The following is a 25,363-nucleotide window of genomic DNA, read 5'->3' as shown; positions in this document are numbered from 1 at the left end:
AGTTTGCAATGAGAGGGCCAAGTGTGCGTTTCGCTAGCCAATCTGTTGTTGAATTACACATTTTTTTGCACGGGTGATTTTGAGACTACTGTCTCTGGCTGCGTGGAGCGTAATCCACGGATTCTGTGCCACAAAATGAGTGACAAAACATTACAAAATATGGCCAGACAATTTCAAGTCAAAGTCGAGTCTTGAGGCTCCAAGTCCTAGTCAATTCTCAAGTTATTTTCTATCAAGTCGAGTCTCAATCATCAAATTGTGACTTGAGTCCACAACTCTGCTAAACTCATGGACAATATGAACACATCTATAAACAAGTAATACTATATTAAGTTATTCAAGTATAAATGACCAAAGTTACCATATATTACAATAGATTTTCTGTTCATTACCAAAATTACCGAAGATTCTGGTAACTTTGGTAAATTACCGGTAGCTTTGCAACCTTAGACACTGCAATTACACGCTCAAAAGCTGACTGTATTCATTATCCCGCACAGCAGTCCCACAAGCATAGTCATACACAGTCTGTTCTTACACACATATTCTATCGACTATAGCTTTTTCTCCCTTCTCTTCCCTGTCTATGTGAGATCAGCCTAGCGCCTCAGTCCCTGAACCTGACCTTTCTATGACCTCAATGTTTGCTGACCTCTGACCCCTGTCCTCTCTCTCCAGGGCATCACGCTGAAGATGAACGATCTGAACCACTGTATCGTAGCCAGGATAATGCACGGAGGAATGATCCACAGACAAGGTAGCCAGCCATCTCTTTCTATTACGCTAGCAGCTATTACTGGTTATCAGACTATACTATTATACATTATTACTGCATATTATCTATCACACACACTGTTCAGAACGTCTCCCCAATATGTGCACGTAGCAGGGGATATCTGGACATTATGTTAGAGCTGGAACGGTAAACCGAAAATAATGGGCACCAAAATGACCACTTATCGTGAACATTTCGCTGATATCGTTCACCACGATAAATAGCCTTTAGTGCCCTACTAGAGGAATGTGTTTACATGAAATAAGTTTGCTAATATGGGGATTGTTAATGGGACAATTGAAAGTGTGATCAGTCCAGAGAAGTTCCGATCTATGCAGTAGCGAGGTGTGGCGTAAACAGAGGAAGAGTCGTCTTTTTTAAGTTGTAAAAATTATATATTTACTGTTCACAGAATGGCACTCGGCCGGTTCAAGAAAGGGGAAACAAAATCCTAGCTTGGTGTAGAGCACTTCACTTATATACCAAAGAGTCTTTCGATAACAAATTAAAATACTATTTTGTGGCTAGGCTAGGCTTTGGCTCTTCGCTACGGGCATTATTCAGGCATGTTATTCGTCTCTTAATCCGTTCTTTGTCTCTCAATGTCGTCCTCTTTCCTTGTTCTATATTTCTCCGTGTTTCTTTGTCCATGTGTTTCTCTCCTCCCGCGTCTCCCTTGTTTCCATTTTGTCCGTGCGTAATTGCCCTGTTCCTTTTTTAGTAAGATGTGTGTTTGGGGAGTCCTGTGACTTCGCCCCTCTGATTCCCGTTGATTCATTCAAAGTAGTAGATTTAAGGGTGATGTAAAAAAACAACTGTGGTTTTTATTAATGTTAGAAACGTACCGTTATCGCGATAATTCAGTCAATTTATTGTGATACGTTTTTTTGTTGTCCATATCGCCCAGCTATACATTGCACTGTCCCAATACTGAAGCATTAGCACCAGTCTACCTCACACACACACATATACAGTTGAAGTTGGAAGTTTACGTACACCTTAGCCAAATACATTTAAACTCAGTTTTTCACAATTCCTGACATTTAATCCTAGTAAAAATTCCCTGTCTTAGGTCAGTTAGGATCACCACTTTATTTTAAGAATGTGAAATGTCAGAATAATAGTAGAGTGATTTTATTTCAGCTCTTAATTATTTTATCACACTCCCAGTAGGTCAGAAGTTTATATACACTCAATTAGTATTTGGTATCAGTGCCTTTAAATTGTTTAACTTTTGGCCCAATTTTGGCCCAATCCTCCTGACAGAGCTGGTGTAACTGAGTCAGGTTTGTAGGCCTCCTTGCTCAAACACACTTTTTCAGTTCTGCCCACAAATGTTATATAGGATTGAGGTCAGGGCTTTGTGATGGCCACTCCAATACCTTGACTTTTTTGTCCTTCAGCCATTTTGCCACAACTTTGTAAGTATGCTTGGGGTCATTGTCCATTTGGAAGACCCAATTGCGACCAAGCTTTAACTTCCTGACTGATGTCTTCAGATGTTGCTTCAATGTATCCACATAATTTTACTTCCTCATGATGCCATCTATTTTGTGAATTGCACCAGTCCCTCCTGCAGCAAAGCACCCACACAACATGATGCTACCACCCCCGTGCTTCACTGTTGGGATGGTGTTCTTCGGCTTGCAAGCCTCCCCCTTTTTCCTCCAAACATAATGATGGTCATTATGGCCAAACATTTCTATTTTTGTTTCATCAAAGCAGAGGACATTTCTCCAAAAAGTATGATCTTTGTCCCCATGTGCAGTTGCAAACCGTAGTCTGGCTTTTTAATGGCGGCTTTGGAGCAGTGGCTTCTTCCTTGCTGAGTGGCCTTTCAGGTTATGTCGATATAGGACTCGTTTTACTGTAGATATAGACACTTTTGTACCTGTTTCCTCCAGCATCTTCACAAGGTCCTTTGCTGTTGTTCTGGGATTGATTTGCACTTTTCGCACCAAAGTATGTTAATCTCTAGGAGACAGAACGCGTCTCCGTCCTGAGCGGTATGACGGCAGCAGGGTCCCATGGTGTTTATACTTGTGTACTATTGTTTGTAAGATGAACGTGGTACCTTCAGGCGTTTGGAAATTGCTTCCAAGGATGAACCAGACTTGTGGTCTACTTTTTTTTTTCTGAGGTCTTGGCCGATTTCTTTTTATTTTCCCATGATGTCAAGCAAAGAGGCACTGAGTTTGAAGGTAGGCCTTGCAACACATCCACAGGTACACCTCCGATTGACTCAAATGATCAATTAGCCTATCAGAAGCTTCTAAAGCCATGACATAATTTTCTGGAATTTTCCAAGCTGTTTAAAGGCACAGTCAACTTACTGTATGTAAACTTCTGACCCACTGGAATTGTGATACAGTGAATTATAAGTGAAATAAGCTGTCTGTAAACAATTGTTGGAAAAATGACTTGTGTCATGCACAAAGTAGATCTCCTAACCGACTTCAAATTGATTTATATAGCCCTTCGTACATCAGCTGATATCTCAAAGTGCTGTACAGAAACCCAGCCTTAAACCCCAAACAGCAAGCAATGCAAGTGTGGAAGCACGGTGGCTAGGAAAAACTCCCTAGAAAGGCCAAAACCTAGGAAGAAACCTAGAGAGGAACCAGGCTATGAGGGGTGGCCAGTCCTCTTCTGGCTGTGCCGGGTGGAGATTATAACAGAACATGGCCAAGATGCTAAAATGTTCATAAATGACCAGCATGGTCAAATAATAATCACAGTAGTTGTCGAGGGTGCAGCAAGTCAGCACCTCAGGAGTAAATGTCAGTTGGCTTTTCATAGCCGATCATTAAGAGTATCTCTACCACTCCTGCTGTCTCTAGAGAGTTGAAAACAGCAGGTCTGGGACAGGTAGCACGTCCGGTGAACAGGTCAGGATTCCATAGCCGCAGACAGAACAGTTGAAACTGGAGCAGCAGCACGGGCAGGTGGACTGGGGACGCAAGGAGTCATCATGCCAGGAAGTCCTGAGGCATGGTCCTAGGGATCAGGTTCTCCGAGAGAGAGAAAGAAAGAGAGAATTAGAGAGATCATACTTAAATTCACACAGGACACCGGATAAGACAGGAGAAGTACTCCAGATATAACAAACTGACCCGAGCACCCCGACACATAAACTACTCCAGCATAAATACTGGAGGCTGAGACAGGAGGGGTCAGGAGACACTGTGGACCTATCCGATGATACCCCCAGACAGGGCCAAACGGGAAGGATATAACCGGAAGGATATAACAAAACTATAGTTTGTTAACAAAAAATTTGTGGAGTGGTTGAAAAATGAGTTTTATTGACACCAACCTATATGTAAACTACCGACTTCAACTGTACCTCACAAACACGTTATACACAGGTAGGAAACAAGCCACGTCTGTATCAAACACTCGCTTAGAGCAAGGCAGTTAACCCCTCCGGGTCTCTAGACCTACAGACGAGAGTTAGTGTGGGTTTTCATTATCAGCTCTGTACAAAAAAAATAGAAACATGTCGTCAGACATGACACCTTGGACACTGTGCCACTGTCCACATATCACAGAGGGTTAGTTGGAAGTAGTGTCACTGGAGTTGTTCCAGGTCATCGTCATGGCTGTCTCTGTAGATTGCTAGATCATACTAATGTGGCTCTTGAGCAGTCAAACACTTCTCCAGACTTTGTGAAATCTGGGCCTACTGTGCATTCGGGAAGTATTCAGACCACTTGACTTTTTCCACATTTTACTACATTACAGTCTTATTCTAAATTTGATTAAATTGTTTTATTCCGTCATCATTCTACACACAATACCCCATAACTACAAAGCCAAAACAAGTTTAGACATTTTTGCAAATTTGTTAAAAATAAAACGCTGAAATATCACATTTACATAAGTATTCAGACTCTTTACTCAGTACTTTGTTGAAGCACCTTTGGCAGCAATTAGAGCCTCGAGTCTTCTTGGGTATGAGGCTACAAGCTTGGCACACCTGTATATTGGGAGTTTTTCCTCTCTGCAGAGCCTCTCAAGCTTGCTGCACAGCTTTTTTCAAGTCTCTCCAGAGATGTTTGTTCGGGTTGAAGTTCGGGCTCTCGCTGGGCCACTCACGACATTCAGAGACTTGTCCCGAAGCCACTCTTGTGTTGTCTTGGCTGTGTGCTTAGGGTCATTGTCCTGTTGGAAGGATCTCTGTACTTAGCTTTGTTTATCTTTGCCTCGATCCTGACTAGTCTCCCAGTCCATGCCGCTAAAAAACATCCCCACAACATGATGCTGCCACCACCATGCTTCACCATAGGGATGTTGCCAGGTTTCCTCCAGACGTGACACTTGGCATTCAGGCCAAAGAGTTCAATCTTGCTTTCATCAGACCAGAGAATCTTGTGAGTCTTTAGGTGCCTTTTGGCAAACTCCAAGTGGGCTGTCATATGCCTTTTACTGAGAAGTGGCTTCTGTCTGGCCACTCGACCATAAAGGCCTGATTGGTGGAGTGCTGCGGGGATTGTTGTCCTTCTGGAATATCCTCCCATCTCCACCTTTGACCTTTGGGTTCTTGGTCACCTCCCTGACCAAGGCCCTTCACCCAGATTTGCTCAGTGTGGCCTGGCAGCCAGCTCTAGGAAGAATATTGGTGGTTCCAAACTTCTTCCATTTTTAAGAATGATGAGGTAAAGGGTTTGAATACTTATGTAAATACGGTATTTCAGTTTTGTTTTTTATACATTTGCAAAAATTTCTAGGCCTGTTTTGTCTTTGTCATTATGGGGTATTGTGTTTAGAATGCTGAAAAAATATATATATTTAATACATTTTAGAATAAGAATGTAACATAACAAAATGTGGAAAAAGTCAATGGGGTCTGAATACTTTCCAAAGGCACTGTATACAGTCGTGGCCAAAAGTTTTGTGAATGACACAAATATTAATTTTCACAAAGTTTGCTGCTTCAGTGTCTTTAGATATTTTTGTCAGTTGTTACTATGGAATACTGAAGTATAATTACAACCATTTCATAAGTGTCAAAGGCTTTGGTTGAAAATTACATGAAGTTGATGCAAAGAGTCAATATTTGCAGTGTTGACCCTTCTTTTTCAAGACCTCTGCAATCCGCACTGGCATGCTGTCAATTAACTTCTGGGCCACATCCTGACTGATGGCAGCCCATTCTTGCATAATCGATGCTTGAAATTTGTCAGAATTTGTGGGTTTTTGTTTGTCCACCCGCCTCTTGAGGATTGACCATCAGTTCTCAATGGGATTAAGGTCTGGGGAGTTTCCTGGCCATGGATCCAAAATATCGATGTTTGTTCCCCTAGCCATCATACAAACTGAGGCAGCAGACTTTGAAAATGTATATTTGTGTCATTCTGTATTCAGAGTACATGTAGGAGTGCTGATCTAGGATCAGTTCTGCCTTTTTAGATAATAATAAATAAGAATATACGGACAGTGGGAACCTGATCCTAGATCAGCACTCTGAGATGCATAATGAATACTGCAATAAGGACAAACTGTAACAAAGACTGTCTGCCGTGTGTGTTGTAGGAACACTGCATGTAGGAGATGAGATCAGAGAGATCAACAGCATCAGTGTGGCCAACCAGACCGTAGAGCAACTCCAGAGGATGTTGGTGAGTGGACATTGTGTATGTACGTCTGTGTGTGTGCTGCGTGCCTGTGTACTTAAATGCTGAGTATGTGTGTTTGTGTCCACAGAAAGAGATGCGAGGCAGCATCACCTTTAAGATAGTGCCAAGCTACCGGACACAAGGATCCTCCTGTGAGGTAACGCACCGCCATTTCCTCCTCCCTTCTCTCTTTACCCACATCCTCTGTTGATGTTGTGAATGTTTAAATTCCCGACCCTTTGACTAACCAACCGCCTGCCTGGTGGCTGTGTGTGTGTGTGTGTTAACGCTTTCTCTCGGGTGAGGTTCTGTGTGCTCTACTGTGTTCTGCTCAAGGCTGGGTCAGACGTGCTGCACACCAATTTCACAACCAAGATACCGGAACTCCCCGTAATGCCCCCCACCCTGACCCCTGAACCCTGGAACTCTGTGATCTGGCACCGAACACGCGCACACACACAGACCCCGCACCGCTGGCCAGTCAGTCACACAGAGACCAGAATTCCCTGTTGATACTCTGTAATGCCAAGTGGGAGCTTGTGATGATTTAGCCTGGCAAATAACATTCCAGCCTGACCTTGATGAGCCAGTCTTTGTGAGTCTACTGCCCCTCTGTGGCGAGATAGGGATGTGCAGGGATCATTGCTATTACGATTAGTAAGTAGGATAATCATGTTGCTTTGATTGCACAGTCTATGAGCTCATTGAAGACATTGATGACGGTAATTTGGACTTGTTTATTGTGGAGTGTGAAATGTGATTTTTGTTGTATTGGTGTTACTAGATGGTAACTAGATGATGTGTAACCCCATCTCTAATGTAAAGCTGTTGTCGATGTGTAGTACTTTTGACCCCACACTCCTCTCCTGAAACAGTTATGTTATGGTGGCTTTGGTTTCTGTCTGTCTGTGTGTCTGTCTGTGTGTGTCTGTCGTATATTTACGACATGCGCGCACGCAAGAGGCCTCGTGCCCATAGGGGGCACAAGGGCACGTGCTCCCTCAGATTTGTCCTGTTTTTACATTTTTCAGACATAAAATGAATGACTAAATTCAACGTTATGGCTAAGTTTTATCATAATTTTTGAGAAAAAGTTGTGTTTTGCGGAGGGGGCACACTGACTACAAGACCAGGCAAGCAGAGTACCCTCCTAGTGCTGTGACTATTACCACACCGGCAGTCATGAGTCATGATCGCAGAACAATTCCACATGATGTAATCTCCTTTTATATCCTCTGGACATACCTTTGTAACTAGCTAACTACCATCAGCTCCTAATGGCCTGCTACTCAGGGCTCTATTCTTCCTCGAACCACTCTGACATCAATGCAAATGCCATTGAAAATCACATCAAACACTTATCAAAACAGTAGGCATATCATACTTTTAAAACTCACCTCACTGTGATGATCAAATTTAAGAAAGAACTTCAACAGCAGGTTGAAACAGTGTAAAACATAGTGGTTGTGGATGTTGTTTCAAAGCCTAACACAACGAAATGGACAGAGCTTTCTAAGGGGATGATGATGACTCATTCAAATCGCTTATGAGCCCAAGCCCAAAAAAGCCCAAACAAAAAAAAACAGATTTAAAATTGTGAATTTGCTGTTATACTATACAGAGCATACTACCGCATATTAGGCATGGATCCTCCGTAAAACAAAATGTATTTAAGATGTGGTACATAATTGGTCTAGCCTATACTTAAAAATGAAACAAATTTTAGTAATCGTTGGTTGAGTGTGGGGTTGTATAATTATTCATACTGGATGGACTGGTTATCTTATGCTGTATCACATCCGGCCGTGATTGGGAGTCCCAAAGGGCGGTGCCCAATTGGCCCAGCGTCCTCCGGGGTAGGTCGTCATTGTAAATAAGAATTTGTTCTTAACCGACTTGCCTAGTTAAATCAAATAACATGAATATGCTATGCTACAAAATGTCTATCCATGAGTCTGGGAGAGAACGTATAGCCCTAGGCGATGCTGTTGGTTCATTGATTGTGCAGGGCGGCTTACAGTTATCCTACAATTATAGTACATTTGTATTTGATTTTGAATAGCCTAGTAATAGGACATTTTTTTTGTATTTTCAGAATTAAGTGAGACACATTACATTCAGCTATACAGACTATCACCACCATGCGTTTCCATCTCCTCTCTCTCCTTTACTCCTTTCTGGAGCGTGCAGAGGGGCTGTCAACAGTTTAGTGAAATATGTTTCGTTGTTACATGTTACTATTGATGTTACCGCACAGATTTCACTTGGTTTCCCAAATATATTTTTTTAATTTAACCTTTATTTAACTAGGCAAGTCAGTTAATAACAAATTATTATTTACAATTACGGCCTACCTTGGTTAAGCCCAAACCCGGACGACGCTGAGCCAATTGTGCGCCGCCGTATGGGACTCCCAATCACTGCCGATTGTGATACAGCCTGGAATCGAATCTGGGTCTGTAGTGATTTCTGGGCCACTCGGGAGCCCACTCGGGAGCCCACTCGGGTAGCTGAAGGAACAAGGTTGGAGAGCCCATGGCACACAGAGTTTGGGCGGAATATCACCTGTCAGACAGCGAGCGCATGCTCCTCAAACAGTGGTTGATGCGTGGAGTGAAACAAGTATTATATTTATACAGAGCCTTCAGAAAGTATTCAGACCCCTTGACTTTATCCACGTTTTGTTACGTTACAGCCTTATTCTAAAATTGATTCAATAGGTTTTTTCCCTCATTAATCTAAACACAATACCCCATAATGACAAACCAAAAACAGGTTTTTAGAAAATAAAATTAATCGATTTAATCCATTTTAGAATAAGGCTGTAGCGTGACAAAATGTGGAAAAGGGGAAGGGGTCTGAATACTTTCCCAATGCACTGTATATGTTTTGATTTTCTAAGACGTTCTAAGGTTTGTATCATTTGCTAAAAAAAACGAAATCTAGCATATAGGACCTGTTTCAAATGATCACTTTTATGCTCAACATAGCCACTTCATATGTGCACAGTCCGTGGACGCCAGACCGATCCAATTGGAGCATGCATCGGTCAGAAAATCTATTCAAACGTTATGAATTGTCGGTGCACAAATATGACATTATTTTTACCTTCCGAAAACACATCTTTTGTGACAACTGATGCGTCCTCTCTACTTCAGTGTCGAAATGCATTTGTTGACAGTCATTGCTCTACAAGTCCTTTTGCATGCCAAACAACATCAGGCAATATCAGTAGCCTAGTCAAACTGCTCACTGTGCCCAGCTTCGCACGCTGACCAACGAGCTGTTCCAACTTCAGCATTCAAATACTAAAATGGCTAGCGTGAAATTAGGCTTTATTAGTCGAGTTCAGGTTCACCATCAGCAATAGTCTTGGTAGTTTGGCTTGATAATTTCACAACGAGGACAGCAATCAGTTTTACAATGCCAAAATCATTCAATTTTGATATTCAAAGTTGTTCTTTGAGTATCAGGTTACATCCCCCAAGTCTGATTGTGGGTTGGTTGATGCCGAGTCTTCCTCATGGTTCAGCTCAGGTGCCTACATAGTACATGCACCATAGACATGCATCATTTAGTCTACTACACCTGTTGTTTATGAAGCATGTGTCAAATATGTTTAGTTTATTTGAAACTCCTAAGGCATAACAGTTCTTAAAGAATCAGTGTACATCATTAACGTGACAATTGAACTGGTAAAGAGGTGACCTATGTAGAGAAATATACCTGCTAAATCTGGACCCCCCCCCCATGAAGCCCCTGTGCGCGCACGTGCGCACGCGTGTGTGTGCGCAAGTTTGTGAGTGTGTGTCTGACCTGTGTGTCTTGTTACAGAGAGACTCCCCCTCCACCTCCAGGCAATCCCCTGCCAATGGCACTGGCCACTCCAGTGTTAACAGTTCTATCTTGGTAAGAACCCCCACCCCTAAACACCCAACCAAACACCGAAACTGTCCCCTTCTCCCTCAAGTCAACCAACCCAGACCTTTCACTCTCTCCCCCAGCTGTTGTCTGTTATCATTGTACTGTATATATTTTTTCAGTTTGATGAAACCCCTCTCCCATATTTTATGTATTTTTCTTTTCAGTTGTATACCACATTAAGTTATGATGCTGGTTGTTCAGACCAACCTTTGACTATAACCACATTTCCGATATCTCTGTTTACAAATTGGTGTGCTGTAAAACGCTGCCATGTGCTGTAAAAATGCTGCTGTGTGCTGTGCCTTTCTGCTGGCAGCCTTTTAGGATGCAGAGGAACTGGGAATCCTCAAGTCAGTCACAGAAAAGGCTCCGGTCCTTTACAACTCTGTTCCTATACAACTGCCTCCAACCTTATCCACTGCTAGACCTACTTACCTAACTACCTACTCACTCACGTACTTGCCTACCTACCTCTTACCTAACTACTTCTTACTTACCTACCTACCTACTTCTTACTTACCTACCTATTTATGAACCTACCTCTTACCTACTTCTTTCTTACTTACCTACCTACCTACCTACCTTCCTACCTACTTAGGAACCTACCTCTTACCTATCTAACTACGAACTTACCTACCTACCTACTAGCTGTACACCTTGGTATTGAAGCTGCTTTGCTTGCTTTCTGCTTCCTCTCTGAGAGTGTGAGAGAGACTGCCGATGCTCTTCTCGAACACTCATTAAAATGCAACTCTGTTTGACTGTACCCTCTCTCTCTCTCTCTTTAAAACGTTTGACAGGAGTGGAGGGAATGTCTGTGTGTGTGTGTTGTGTTCCGTATACAGTGTTATGGTTGTCTACATGCCTGTCTCTGGTGTAAACTCTCTCTGTCACTGGTGGGCTTTTCTCTACAGGATCTGCCGTCTACCATCCAACCCAAGGGTCGACAGGTGAATACCAGTGCTCTCTACCCCGTAAAACAAACACACACACACTGAACTGTAACTCACAACCCCTCCCTCCCTTCCCTAACATTTAACTTCTACACCTCTGTGTGTGCACGCGCGCGCGTGTGTGTCTGTCACGCGTGTGTGCATGTGTCATGTGCGTAAGTAAGCATTTGTGCACACGCGCAGTGTGCTTGCGAGTTCACATGCTCACCAGCCCCCCAGCCGCCCTCCATTGACTAATTGCCCAGATCAACCCATATGAGTTCACTCCGTTCACTTACAATGTTGTTCATATTCTGTGGCTCCAGATCTCCAAGCTGTTCCTGCATGTGTTTAGAGCAGGATAGTGCCTGCTGTGTCGGAGTCTGGCTTAGTGGTTAGCCCACCAGACTCCGGACCATACACCCGGCGACATTGGTACGAATCCCGACTAAGCACTTTATCTCTGTCTCCCTCTGTATCTGTCTACATTCACTGTCTGTAAAACAATAAAATATCCCCCAATATATATTTTTAAAGAATAGTGTCTGTTAGACTGGATAGGGGAAAGTATGTAGAACTACTGTAAGCTATGACCTCACCCGAAGACTACTGGATATTGGCCTCAATCCAAAACACATTAGACTCCGAATCTGCTCCAGCTGCTCAGACATGTGTGACCTAAAAAGAGCACAGGCTGAATTCAAATTGATTCGATCCGATACTTTTTGCCGAGTTATTATTAAGATTTTGAAAGATTCCACCTGGTCCCATAACTCTGAGTTGAACTCCCCTGTGGTAGAGAAAATGTTCTGTCTGGAAAGGCTGATATATTTCAATGAAACTAGACTTCAAATATACAGTCAGGTCCATAATTAATGTCACCCTTGATAAAGATTAGCAAAAATCTTTGTTAAATAACATTAAAATGTGGCACTTAATTCACTGGTCGTAAGGCAAATACAGCTATTTGCCGTGACCATAAATAATACAATGCTGAGCTATATCGTACGCTACAAAATATATATATCATTTAAATACTAATACAATTGCTCAAAGTAATTTCTTTTCCTCAAAATTTAGGTGTCAAAATTATTGGAACCCCTCAAGTTTCTTATTAATAAAAACGCACATCTATGTTAACATTCTACTTTTTAAAATGAATCTCAGTTTATGGAACTGTATAATGTCCTTCCATGGCTTCTTGTGTCACTGGGGTATAAAAATGAGGTAACATGCATGTAAAATCCCTTTTTCATCTATCACCATGGGAAAAGGCAAAAAAACAGAGAGACAAATGGTTGTTGACTTTCATAAATCAGGCAATGGGTACAAACAATTGCTATAAAACAAATATACCACTTACTGTTATTATGGCAACAATTAAGAAGTTTAAAACCAGTGGAACAGGGGTAAACTTGCCTGGTATTGGACGCATGTTTATCTTGTCTCCACAGTGAGGAATATGGTCTGCGAGGCAAAGAACAGTTCAAGGGTCATAGTTGGAGAATTAGAGAACTTAGTAACATCTTCGGGTCACCAAGTCTCCAAATCTACAATTAGATGCCACCTCTATGCCAATAGGCTCTTTGGTTGCCAGAAAAAAATGCCTTTATTGTGAGCAACCAACAAATGTAAACTGGAGTTTGTTAAACGGCATTGGCACTTGGATTGGAACCGGTGCTATGGTCAGATTACATGAAAATACAGCTCTTTGGTCACGCACACCAATAGTGGGTTTGGCGTCAAAAGAATTTGATGTTATGGGGTTATTTTGCTCCACTGGTCACGGGGCCCTTGTTAAGGTCAATGACATCATGAACTTAGCCACAAACCTGGTTGTCTCTGCTAGGAGGCTGAAACTTTGCCGCAAGTAGATCTTCCAGCAAGATCAATAACCTGTGATTGGAGGAATGGTCCCTGCCAATATGTTCTCCAGTCTCATTGAAAATGGGTGCCAATATTTTTTTGTATTACTTGTTAAACAAATCTCTTTCTCAGAGCAATTTTATAATATAATTGTCCCTTTTTTTGCATACATAATATAGATCAATATTTGTATTGTTGATTTTATAGTATTTTTCAAATGGTGCAAATACTGACCCCCCCCCCCCCCCAAGCCTCCTATAATCTCGCCCATCACCATGTAATATAATCATCAATTATGACCATTATGTTTGAAAAACCCATAACATAGATCACTGATCTCAGTGTTGGATAGGTTAAAGCTCTTCCATGTCTTTCACCAATCCAGTCATTCCAGATCTTTTCAAATCAAGCCAGGAAGAAATGAGTGTTAAAAAAGCATTCTAACGGACCTGTCTTGTCGTCATAACCAGGGTTGGGGTCAATTCCATTTCATGAATTGAACTTTTTATTTGCGAATTGTACAATTCTCATCGACAGCAATAGCCTATTCATGAAATGAAAACTTAAATTCATCGCAATGAACTGAAGGTTGAATTGACCTCCAACACTGAAGTGGCATCATCCATGTCAATCCCCCTCCCATCACCATCACAAAAGTAGAGTTAACGCTTAAGTCTCCATCTCCCCATCATACTGTGTGTGTAGACACTCTGTAGTCGTTTTACTGCATGATGTGTGTGATGCTTTCACATCCTAGATGGTCGTACCCAGACCTCCAATCAAGGATAAAATGTCCATCAAGGTAAGATATAATGTAGCCTCCATAGTGCTAAACCATAGAGATAAAAACAGCAGACATCTTAGGAAATGTTTATCTCTATGGCTAAACCATAGATATTCCCTTTAGATGACTGTAATAGCAGTAGTTGGTAACCAAAACACCATCCCATACAGCACAATCTAACTTAGACTAAGACCACTAAAACTACAATGCAAAAACCATAGTGTTTGGATTGTTGTAAAAAGTCTAGTCAAACTGTATTCAAAATGCATTATCATACAATTCTCTGAGAAAATGAATGAAATCAACATATTGCCTCATCATTATTTTATCAGACATACTTACTTTATCAGACAAGAATGGTAGCACAAGACTGGTTGTCAGGTCGTAAAGGTGTGCTAAATCAGTCAGTGATACCGAAAATGTAGATTGTGATTTAACAAGACCTATGGCGGATTCTGAAGAGTAACCTATGGCGGATTCTGAAGAGTAACCTATGGCGGATTCTGAAGAGTAACCTATGGCGGATTCTGAAGAGTAACCTATGGCGGATTCTGAAGAGTAACCTATGGCTAATTCTAAAGAGTAACCTATGGCTAATTCTAAAGAGTAACCTATGGCTGATTCTAAAGAGTAACCTATGGCTGATTCGAAAGAGACAACCCTGTGTTAACGATCCCTGTGCCATTTACAGTGCCTTCGGAAAGTATTCATACGCCTTATTCCACATTTTGTTGTGTTACAGCCTGAATTCAAAATGGATTAAATAGATTTCTTACCAATCTACACACAACACCCCATAATGACAAATGAAAACATGTTTTTAGACATCTTTGCAGATGTATTGAAAGTTAAATACATAAATATCTCATTTACATGAGTATTCACAATACTGTGTAGAAGCACCTTTGGCAGCGATTGCATTATTACTTTAGTGCCTTGTTCCAAACAGGATGCATGTTTGGTATATTTGAGTTCTGTACAGTCTTCCTTCTTTTCAGTCAGTCAAAGTTTAGTATTGTGGAGTAACTACAATGTTGTTGATCCATCCTCAATTTTCTCCTATCACAGCCATTAAACTCTAACTGTTTTAAAGTCACCATTGGCCTTATGGTAAAATCCCTGAACGGTTTCCTTCCTCTCCGGCAACTGCGTTAGGAAGGACACCTGTATCTTTGTAGTGACTGGGTGTATTGATACAACATACACAGTGTTATTAATAACTGCACCATGCGCAAAGAGATAATCAATGTCTGCTTTTTATTTTATTTATGTTTTACCTCCCTGGTCTTTGTGGTTGAATCTGTTTGAAATTCACTCCTCGACCGAGGGACCTTACAGGTATGTGTGTGGAGTACAGAGATGAGGTAGTCATTCAAAAATCATGTTAAATACTATTATTGCACACAGAGTCCATGGAAGTTATTATGTGACCTGTTAAGCAAATGTTTACTCCTGAACTTATTTTGTCTTGCCATAACAAAGGGGTTGAATACTTATTGACTCAAGACATGTCAGCTTTTCATTTTTAATTCATTAGTAAAGATTTCGAAAAACATTATTCCACGTTGACATTATTGGGTAGGTCAGTGACACCAAATCTCAATTGAATCCATTTTAAATTCCGTCTGTAACACAACAAAATGTGGAAAAGGTCAAGGGGTGTGAATACCTTCTGAAGGCCCTGTATATCAGTATACTGCCTCAGAAAAGAGAGGCTCATTTATACCACAACTTATGTTTTGTATTATTCCCCTGTGAGAAACAAACAGACATACGCACACTACTGCCCACAGCCCATAGGGACAGGTGTCCAACCTGGCAACCGGAGAGAGAGGCTCATTTATAGCACTCAGCTATTTATATATTTTGTCGCCTGTGAGGTAGAACTACCCATAAGGAAAGGTCTCCAATCTGGCAACACATTAGTCTATATAGCCACACGCCACTCCTCCGTCTCCAGGTCTCCAACCTGGCGACCGGGCGTCACAGGAAATGATGCCCATCTCATCTCAACACAACTGCTCTCTCTCGCTGTCTCTCTCTAGCCCTCTCTACCTCCCTCTTTTTCTCTACCTCCCCCTCGCCCCTACCTCATCAGTGGCTAATTTACCCCATTCCGTCGTGAACTTTAACCTCTTACCCCTGTCTGTGTGTCACAGATCTATGTGAGGGCCCAGTTTGAGTATGACCCCTCCAGAGATGACCTCATCCCATGCAAGGAGGCCGGGATTCCCTTCCGGGTCGGTGACATCATCCAGATCATCAGTAAAGACGACCACAACTGGTGGCAGGGCAAACTGGAGAACACTAAGAACGCCACCGCAGGGCTCATACCCTCACCAGAACTCCAGGAGTGGTGAGGAGACACACGACGTGATATAACCCAGATCTCCATCTAGAGAATCATTCAGACTTACAAACAAGCTCCAGAACTGACAAGCTAGAGCCTTTTAGGATGTAGGGTAATTTAACACACAGAACCCATATTTAGAGAGAACCTGATCTATGCTCCCAGAATGCACCCTCGAAGAACCCAAAGAAAACCTTGAATGTTTGAGCAGATTGAGTTTTAATGGGTGTATTTCCCGCGGTGTTTACAGGCGTGTGGCGTGTATAGCCATGGAGAAGACTAAGCAGGAGCAGCAGGCCAGCTGTACCTGGTTTGGCAAGAAGAAGAAGCAGTACAAAGACAAGTACCTGGCCAAGCACAACGCAGGTACACACACACACTCTCTCTCTCACAAGTACCTGACCAAGCACAAAGAAGGTACATACTCACTCACATCCATTCAAAATGTTCCTCAGCTGTTACTGCATGAATTGTGAGAGTCTCACGTGTGTGAGAAGGTGGCATGCGGGTCTGAGGGAGAGGGAGGGAATCTGGGGGCAGGGAGAGCAGGGAATTCAGGTAACAGAACCGTGTAACCTCTGCTGGCTCCAGTGACATAGTCATAGCAATGAGACCTGGTGCTAGGGCACAAGGGCAAGCTTAAATATGAGGGTGAGTGTGCAGTTATCAAGTTGGCATGTACAGTACAAGTGTGTGTGCTGCACGTGAGTGTGCATCACAGGAGGTTGGTGGCACCTTAATATGGTTTCCATGTGTTTGATGCCATTTGATTTTTCCCATCCCGGCCATTATTATGAGCCGTCCTCCCCTCAGCAGCCTCCTGTGGCGTGCATGCACATTAATGTCTTGTTCGCATGTGAATATACATGTGTGGTTGTGTGCGAGAGGGTTTGTGATTGAGTGTGTTCCAAAGTGCCTTAGACACTCCCCACATTAAAGACAGTAGCCCACATTGAATGCCTCAAACCTACTTTGTGTCTCCACCAAAGCCTCTTGTTTCCTATGGATAGTTGAACACAGTGTGCGAGATGTAGAGGGCAGCAAACATTGTGTCTGTGGATCTCGGGTGTCCGTGATCGCAAGGTGGCTGTCTCAACAGACCAGGCCAAGGCCAAAGTGCAGGAGAAACTGACACTGCCATGTGTGTCTGTGTTAGGACTGCAGCGGCTCAAGTGACACCAGTAACCAGTAAGAGGGGGAGGGAGGGTGGAAGGGAAGGGGCCATGGAGAGGACTTGCAGAGATAAGAGGGGTTGGGAGAAGGAAAGAGAGGGTTAGGGGAGGTACTGGGGAAGATAGGAGCCGAGCTATAGAGCTGGAATGAGATGGGGGGGGGGGGGGGAGAGAGAGGGGGAGGAGAGAGAGAGAGAGGGGGGGAGGAGAGAGAGAGAGGAAGGAGTATCAGGCCACTGGCGTATTTGGCAGTATGAACTGTCTGTTGCAGATAGACACAGCCCTGACCTGCCTGCCCCACATTAAGTTTCATGACTGCTCAATCTTTGCCCTTTAACTCGGTTTCAAATGATGGTGAAGCCTGGGCACTCAACTCAGGCTTACACAGATGAATGTAGCTGGGAACCTGGATGAGCGCGTCAGGTCCAGATCTAGATAAAACCCACTTCTCTTGACTAACTTCCCTACGTATTTATTTGGACAGTGAAGCTAAACCTTTTAATATTCGGTTCCGTATTCCTAGTACACTACATCAAGCTTGTGACTACACACTTGTTAGATTCATTTGCTGTTTGTTTTGGTTATGTTTCGGATTATGTTGTGCCCAATAGAAATGAATGGTAAATCATGTTTTGTCATTTTGTAGGCACTTTTGTTGTAAATAAGAATAGAATATGTTTCTGAACCCTTTTACATTCATGTGGATGCTACCATAATTTAATGAATGAATGGTGAATAATGAGTGAGAAAGAGAAAATATCCACTCCCTCCTCCCCAAAAAGATTCTAAACTCCCGGTAATGGTGAGAGGTTAGCCTGTTTTGAGGGCATGATCTTTGTGCATCTGTAACTTACAAGTGCATGATACTAGAAATGCATGCAAGCTGTATGTGTATAGAACCAACTGTGACTGTTCATGTTGCTTCTCCGAGGAACAGCAAAGCATGCTATAATTTTGCTTTACATTTTGTGCTTGCTCTCTAAGCATTCAAATCGAGAGTCTCTCATATAGTTTGTTTTGCATGAACTATAGTCTGATTTTGAATGTAGTGTCATTCTCCTCAGGTACAGGTAGTGTGAGGATGAGAAGTGATGTGGTGGATAGCTAGCAGCATGTTCATGGTACAAGGCCTATGACTCCAGGCCCATTCTAATTTTTGAAAGATGCATCTTTCCTACTTTCCCTCAAGAGGCCAGAGTGTGGTGCTCTGGGTAGAAGTTGCCCTTTAGACACAGACCTCAGGTCAATATGCCCTGCCCAAATCTGAACCTTAACCATTAAGGGGAGAAATACAATACTGACCCTAGATCATCGTCTATGAGCAACTTCATCCTACTCTGTTGGGTGACTAATTTAAAGTAGTCCGTGCGTCAGCGCTTTGCTGCTGCAGTGTTGTAGTGTTGTATTGCTGTATGTGTAGTAACTACTGTATTGTTGTGTAACTGAACCATGTTATGACCCTGTCCATCTCTCATGCTGTCCCCCTCAAAATGGCCTCTCTGCATGTAAGTAACAACCAGTGACGGTATCTGGCTAGCTAACGCCTCCTTTGGTTTGGTCTGATTCTCTTTCACTCTGTTTCTCTTTTCCCATTTGCGTTGTTATTAACCCTTTAGTTCACCAGGTGTCAGTCCCAACGTTTCCGTTTTGTTTCTGTTTTCTCGCTCAGAGCAACAGAGCTCCAGCACAAAAAGAGCATAGATCGCTTTTTTTGTTGGTTTTCTTCCTCACCCATATATTTTGTTTACTTTGGTGTTGTGTGTTTCAGATCTAGTCAATTGTATTTTAAAATGGTACGTTTGCCCCAGGGAAGAGTCCCCATTTGATACCCCTGAATATCTTTCTCGGAATGTGACACATGGCGCACAAGGTTATAGGTATAAGAGAAAAGGGAGTGGAGAGAAAGCAGGAGAGACCATTCTATTCCAGAGAGAATACATGGTACACCTGGTGTTGTATTTCCCATGTCACACACACACACACACACACACACACACACAGCTGTTAGGTTCATGTCACCGTAGAGGTGACATTAGCAGTACCCTGTGTGCAGTACTCTCCACTGTAGGTAGGTTAAGGACACATGCTAATGCTGTACAGACTCCCAAGAGTGTCCAGTACTGTGTCCTACTGTGCTTTGTTCTCTCCTCCATCTTATTCAGCTCACCCCCTTCCATCTGTCCATCCATCTATCCCATTGTTTATTTCCAAAAATGTAAAAACTTAACACACACATACATTGTCGTATCACTGAGTTATTCACTTCAACATAATGGTCGTTCACCAGCTCTGCAGTTTTACCCTAACAGCTACAAAGTCTGTGTAGCCTCAGAGTAGAAGCAAAACATTGAGAATATTCTCCCTCCCTGTTTGCCAAATGTAAACAGTCTTATCCCAAATCTCATTCGATTATGGTGTCAGGTTTAAGGACATACACGCCATTGAACTTATACGACTCCGAGGAGAGGTTCAGACTATCTATCCTTGTAACATCATAGTTCATTATCTCCCAACTGTCAGAGACAATGTCTCATTGTCTCATGTCTCATGGCTAGCCTGTGTGCTAGTCTGTTCCTCTTTTAGCCACCTTGTCCTTGTAATTCCCAGATGTTGATATAGTGTTGTTGAAACAGTACCCAGGCTATCATTTTCCTCCATTAACTAACTGTCACAGACATTCTCTCTGTCCCATAGCGCCACCTCACTGTTAGGGTCCTGTGTTCTCCCAGTGTAAGTGACTACTATGGAAGTCTGTCTGCGCCTCTCCTTCACAGTATCTCACTATCCCTCTCTTTCCTCCGTCCTCTTTTTCCAGTATTCGACCAACTAGATCTCGTCACGTATGAAGAGGTTGTGAAACTGCCTGCGTTTAAGAGGAAAACACTAGTCTTGTTAGGTAAGTACAAGTATCCATACTAGCATACTATAGAGGGTTGTGACGTATTGGCTAACGGTATTAGGTAGTGTGCTCGTATTGCGTTCTGACTGCTCTCTCTTCCAAAGGTGCCCATGGAGTGGGCAGAAGACACATCAAGAACACACTCATCACAAAACACCCGGACAGATTTGCCTACCCCATCCCACGTAAGACACACACACACAGATTTGCCTACCCAGTTTCACGGACGACACAGTCACTGACTCACTTCGACCATCCATTGTGATTATCGTTCTTACTCAACCCCCCCCCCCTACCCCCTTTCATCTCTCCCTTCTTCCCTCCTCAGATACGACCAGACTTCCTAAGAAGGACGAGGAGAACGGGAAGAACTACTACTTTGTGTCACATGACCAGATGATGCAGGACATCAGTAACAATGACTACCTGGAGTACGGTAGTCACGAGGACGCCATGTACGGCACGAGGCTAGAGACCATTCGCCAGATCCACGAGCAGGGACTCATCTCCATACTGGACGTAGAGCCACAGGTGGGTGGGAGGGTGTATTTTCCTCTTGTGCTTGTGAACACAAAGAGGGTCTTCTCAGGCATAATACACAGTCACAAACACACAGGCCAGCTGACCTGGAACCTGTTCTCCATTAGGCCTTGAAGGTCCTGCGGACAGCAGAGTTTGCTCCCTACGTTGTTTTCATCGCCGCGCCAACCATCACCCCTGGTATCAACGAGGTAAGACGTACACACACACAGATTGTCAATCTTTTTGTTGTAATATTGGAACGATCTGCAGCTCTAGCCACTGCTTTTTTCTGCACTCCTCCATTTTCTTCTCTCATCACTTTCTTCATTCATTCATTTATTTTGCATGCTGTGTGTGAGATTCAGTTTCTCCGTTTCTCTTGCGTTCCGTTGCATGGCTCTCAGCTCCCCAGGTGGTGCAGGAAGCTGCCAGTAAGTATGAGTAGAAAAAACGCTGGCCATAGTCAGTAGTGCTCTATTGTGTTGTACAGTATATTGCCTCAGCTCACTCCTTTCTCTGAGTGAGGGTTACTATTCCTTCTTTAACACCAGGCCAAGCAAAGAACTGTCCTGAATCCCTACCCATCCACTCTATACCCTCCCTTGTTCTGTCAGTTTAATTTAATGGTGCTTTATTGGTAAGACATCTGTCTCTCTCATTAAGTCTCTCTCACCCCCCCCCCCCCCCCCTTCTCTCTCTCTGTAGGATGAGTCATTGCAGCGTCTTCAGAAGGAGTCAGAGATTCTTCAGAAGACCTATGCCCATTACTTTGACCAGACCATAATCAACAACGAGATAGACGAGACCATCAGACACCTAGAGGAGGCTATAGACCTGGTCTGTACCACTGCACAGTGGATCCCTGTGTCCTGGGTCTACTGAGGATAGGAAGGAGCACCTTCTCTCCTCCCCTCTGTGTCTTTCTGGGTACACTGTACCTGTATAGACACCACCCCCCCCCTCTCCCCTCCAATGACTCCTCTCTTTCTCTCCTCCCTCCTTCCTTTCTCACTGGGGATGCATCTCTGCGATAACTCCCATCATTCCTTCGGAAAAGAAAAGCACCTCAACCAATCAGAAACCTCTGTGTACTGCACATGATCTTCAGCAGCCAATGAAACTCTGCCCTTACAGACTACCTAGCCGTAGTGTTGTATAAACAAATAAGTATTGTCATGTCTGTATTATCTAGGAGGCAACATTTTTGCAGATGTTTGTTTTAAAGAGACAGTACTGTATCTCCTCCCCAGTAGTGCACTGCAGCCTTCTACATCATGTGACTGTCTGTGCCCCCATCAGCCCATCCATCATGGATGTTGTAGTTCTTAGCTGTCCCTCTGTAGTTCTTCCCCTAATCTACAATTGCTGTTTGTGGGTATTCTCTTCCTCTCTCTGGACAGACTGAAGGAAAAACACCACAGCCTCCCTTTATCTGGATCTCATCCTCAACTTCTTTTATTTATCTGCTCATTAACTCCTCTCCATTATTAGCCATTATCGTCTACTTCATTCACATAATCTTTCTCTGTCACTCTCTTATTGTTCATGTAGTTCAGTTTCATCTTGGTTCATTTTGACTGTACATGTTATTACACCCGAGTGGCGCAAGCTACTGCATCTCAGTGCTAGAGGCGTCACTACAGACCCTGGTTCGATTTCAGGCTGTATCACAACTGACCGTGATTGGGAGTCCCATAGGGTGGCCCACATTTGGCCCAGCATCGTCCGGGTTAGGCTGTCATTGTAAATAAGAATTTGTTCTTAACTGACTTGCCTTAAAAAATATATATATAAAAACCCTAGCCACCCACCTTCTCCCCTTCATTCACACACTCAGACGGGGTACTGTCTCTTCTAAATGAATCCATAAATGTTTTAGACATTTCAATGAGGTCCCATGCATGTTGGACATTCGCAAGCTTCCATGCCGTCTGTCCGTGTTCCCCCAGTAACATCCTCCCAACTGAAAACCAACATTCCACACATCTGGAAGACTCCACTTGACCAAGGAAGGAAGCAAGGGGAACAGGAAATAACCAACAAAAAGAACCTTGACACCTATGCACATACCTTGGCATTTCAGATGACATTTCTAAAACCAGATTTTTTTCCAAATCGACCATGGGATCGATGTGTTTGTAAAAGCAAATGTGTGGTAGAACTTTATAATTACTCCACCTAATAAAGCATTTAATGAATTAGTAAATAGTAGACGTGGTGGGAGTAATGATTCACAAATGAATACATGTAAGTAACCTAGTTATTCATACACAACTTATTTAATGATTCATAAGATCATAGGTTGTTTTTAAAATAGGACCTTATAAACCATTTACTAATTATTAGTAACTCTTTTTGCGTGGCCTCATCTAAAGTGTGGGCCACTGATACTTTGTAAATACTTTAATGTTTTGAGTGCAATATAATTTCTCACAAGAAGATGGACATGCCATTGGTAGAGACATTCCAGCAGTATCTGATGCTCCTCAAGGCCTTAAAACGGCCCCTATAACATATCAATGGTTAAACAATAAGCACACAATAGAGATAAAATATATTGAACATTTTATTCCATCTATTTATCCATCCATGTATTAAATATTGCGTAATTTCGTCAGCTGTGTGAATAAATACTGGGTTTATATGTATTAGAAATTGGGAGTACCGGTTTGCAAAGTCTCCACCTTGGCAAAAATAAACTTGGTTTGCATTCGCAAGCTTAACAACAATAGCAAAATATTCACAATACAACTCTTCCTCAAGTCCTTGCAACGGTTGTGTGACAACAGTTCTTGTGAATAATGTTCAATATAGTTATTTTAACATCCCTTTGTTTTATGCCTATTATTTTACCATTGATATGTTCTAGGCTATTTTGAGACCTTAAGAAGCATCAGATACTGCTGGAATGTCTCTACCAATTTCTCTTCTTGTGAGAAATTATACTGCACTCAAAACAAAGTATTTATAAAGTACAAATAGCCCACACATTAGATGAGGCCACGCAAAAAGACAAATTATTATTAAAGAGTTCATAAGGACCTATATTAAACAGCTTATGAATGGATTAATGATGAATAAACTATTTACTAATCCATTAAATGCTTTATCACGTGTAGATATAAAGTTCCACCAAAATTGTCTGTGATTTGTTGTATAAGATAATCAAGAGGGGAGGGGATAAAATTACAACTGATTGCTGATTTGCCATTTCAGAAATGTGTTGTCTGAGAGTATTTCAATGAAGTTTAATCAATGAAAGATGAATGCTGATTTGTATTCTGCAACTGTATAACTATATGGAAAGGCTATTTACACTACGTTTTGCAAGGTGAAGTCTAGGTGAAGGCAACGAAATAGGAGGTAGTTTGTGCATCTGAATAACCGTGTATATGAAATATGACTGATGATATGATTGCCCCAGTGTAAAATAGTCTACAATGATAAAGTTCTTCAGTATGAACAGTTTTTTTTCACATATATTTCCTTTTATGTGTTGGAAAAAGTAACCTGTGTCTGGCTCTCGTCTTTGCACGCACACACTCAAGTAGTCTCAAAACATGTTTATTCAGCCAGAAGACGTTCAGGTTCATAAGCAGCATCTCTCCGTAATGTCATTCATATTACTGTAATCCCCACAGTGCATTTCTAGTCACACTCCAGTGGCATAGCGCAGTTTCGCGGGGCCCCTTGCAAGGTCCGTGCGAGGGCTCTGACATTTTGCAATGAGGCTGAGAGAAAATGTTGCTGTTATAGGGTTTCGGGATTCCTGAAAGCTGGGACAAATATGTCTTAATATGAATCATTTTCTGTGTATTTTGATAGACCAAGGTATAGTGCATACAGAAAGTATTCAGACCCCTTGACTTTTTCCACATTTTGTTACGTTACAGCCTTATTATAAAATGGATTACATGCATTTATTTCCTCATCAATCTACACACAGTACCTCATAATGACAAAGTGAAAACAGGTTTTTAGAAATGTTTGCAAACGGATGAAAAACAGAAATACCTTATTTACATAAGTATTCAGCCCCTTTTCTATGAGACTCAAAATTGAGCTCAGGTGCATTCTGTTTCCATTGATCATCCTTGAGATGTTTCTACAAGTTGATTGGAGTACACCTGTGGTAAATTCAATTGATTAGACATGATTTGGAAAGGCATACACCTGTCTATATAAGGTCCCATAGTTGACAGTGCATGGCAGAGAAAAAACCAAGCCACGAGTTCGAAGGAATTGTCCATAGAGCGCCGAGACAGGATTGTGTCGAAGCACAGATCTGATGAAGGATACCAAAACATTTCTGCAGCATTGAAGGTCCCCAAGAACACAGTGGCCTCCATCATTCTTAAATGGAAGAAGTTTGGAACCCACAAGTCTCTTCCTAGAGCTGGCTGCCTGGCCAAACTGAGTAATCTGGGGAGAAGGGCCTTGGTTAGGGAGGTGACCAAGAACCCAATGGTCATGATGACAATGCTCCTGAGTTCCTCTGTGGAGATGGGAGAACCATCCAGA

The 25,363-nt window shown here is 42.5% G+C and overlaps 1 protein-coding gene across 47 annotated transcripts in view; it reads left to right on the top strand.

The window, feature by feature from the left end:
* The window catches only part of LOC110501351 (peripheral plasma membrane protein CASK), a 202,496-nt gene extending 178,145 nt beyond the window's left edge, over positions 1-24,351 (top strand). For 16 of the 47 annotated variants that reach the window (XM_036958673.2, XM_036958678.2, XM_036958677.2 and 13 more), the window contains 13 exons: positions 679-757; positions 6,311-6,396; positions 6,482-6,550; positions 10,228-10,302; positions 11,232-11,267; positions 13,873-13,917; positions 16,059-16,255; positions 16,500-16,615; positions 20,237-20,317; positions 20,425-20,505; positions 20,649-20,851; positions 20,968-21,051; positions 21,548-24,351. In XM_036958673.2, coding sequence (XP_036814568.1) covers positions 679-757; positions 6,311-6,396; positions 6,482-6,550; positions 10,228-10,302; positions 11,232-11,267; positions 13,873-13,917; positions 16,059-16,255; positions 16,500-16,615; positions 20,237-20,317; positions 20,425-20,505; positions 20,649-20,851; positions 20,968-21,051; positions 21,548-21,724 — 1,329 coding nt within the window. In that variant the 3' untranslated portion in view covers positions 21,725-24,351. The remainder of the gene's footprint in view (positions 1-678; positions 758-6,310; positions 6,397-6,481; positions 6,551-10,227; positions 10,303-11,231; positions 11,268-13,872; positions 13,918-16,058; positions 16,256-16,499; positions 16,616-20,236; positions 20,318-20,424; positions 20,506-20,648; positions 20,852-20,967; positions 21,052-21,547) is intronic. The other 31 variants (XM_090215440.1, XM_036958683.2, XM_036958680.2 and 28 more) reach the window with 3 other exon arrangements.
* The last annotated feature ends 1,012 nt before the right edge of the window (positions 24,352-25,363 follow it).

Source organism: Oncorhynchus mykiss, chromosome 22 (genome assembly GCF_057628025.1).
Source record: "Oncorhynchus mykiss isolate SJ-2025 chromosome 22, ASM5762802v1, whole genome shotgun sequence".
Taxonomy (NCBI): domain Eukaryota; kingdom Metazoa; phylum Chordata; class Actinopteri; order Salmoniformes; family Salmonidae; genus Oncorhynchus; species Oncorhynchus mykiss.
The sequence above is the reverse complement of the archived record's forward strand: the minus strand, read 5'-3'. Positions and strand labels throughout refer to the sequence as shown.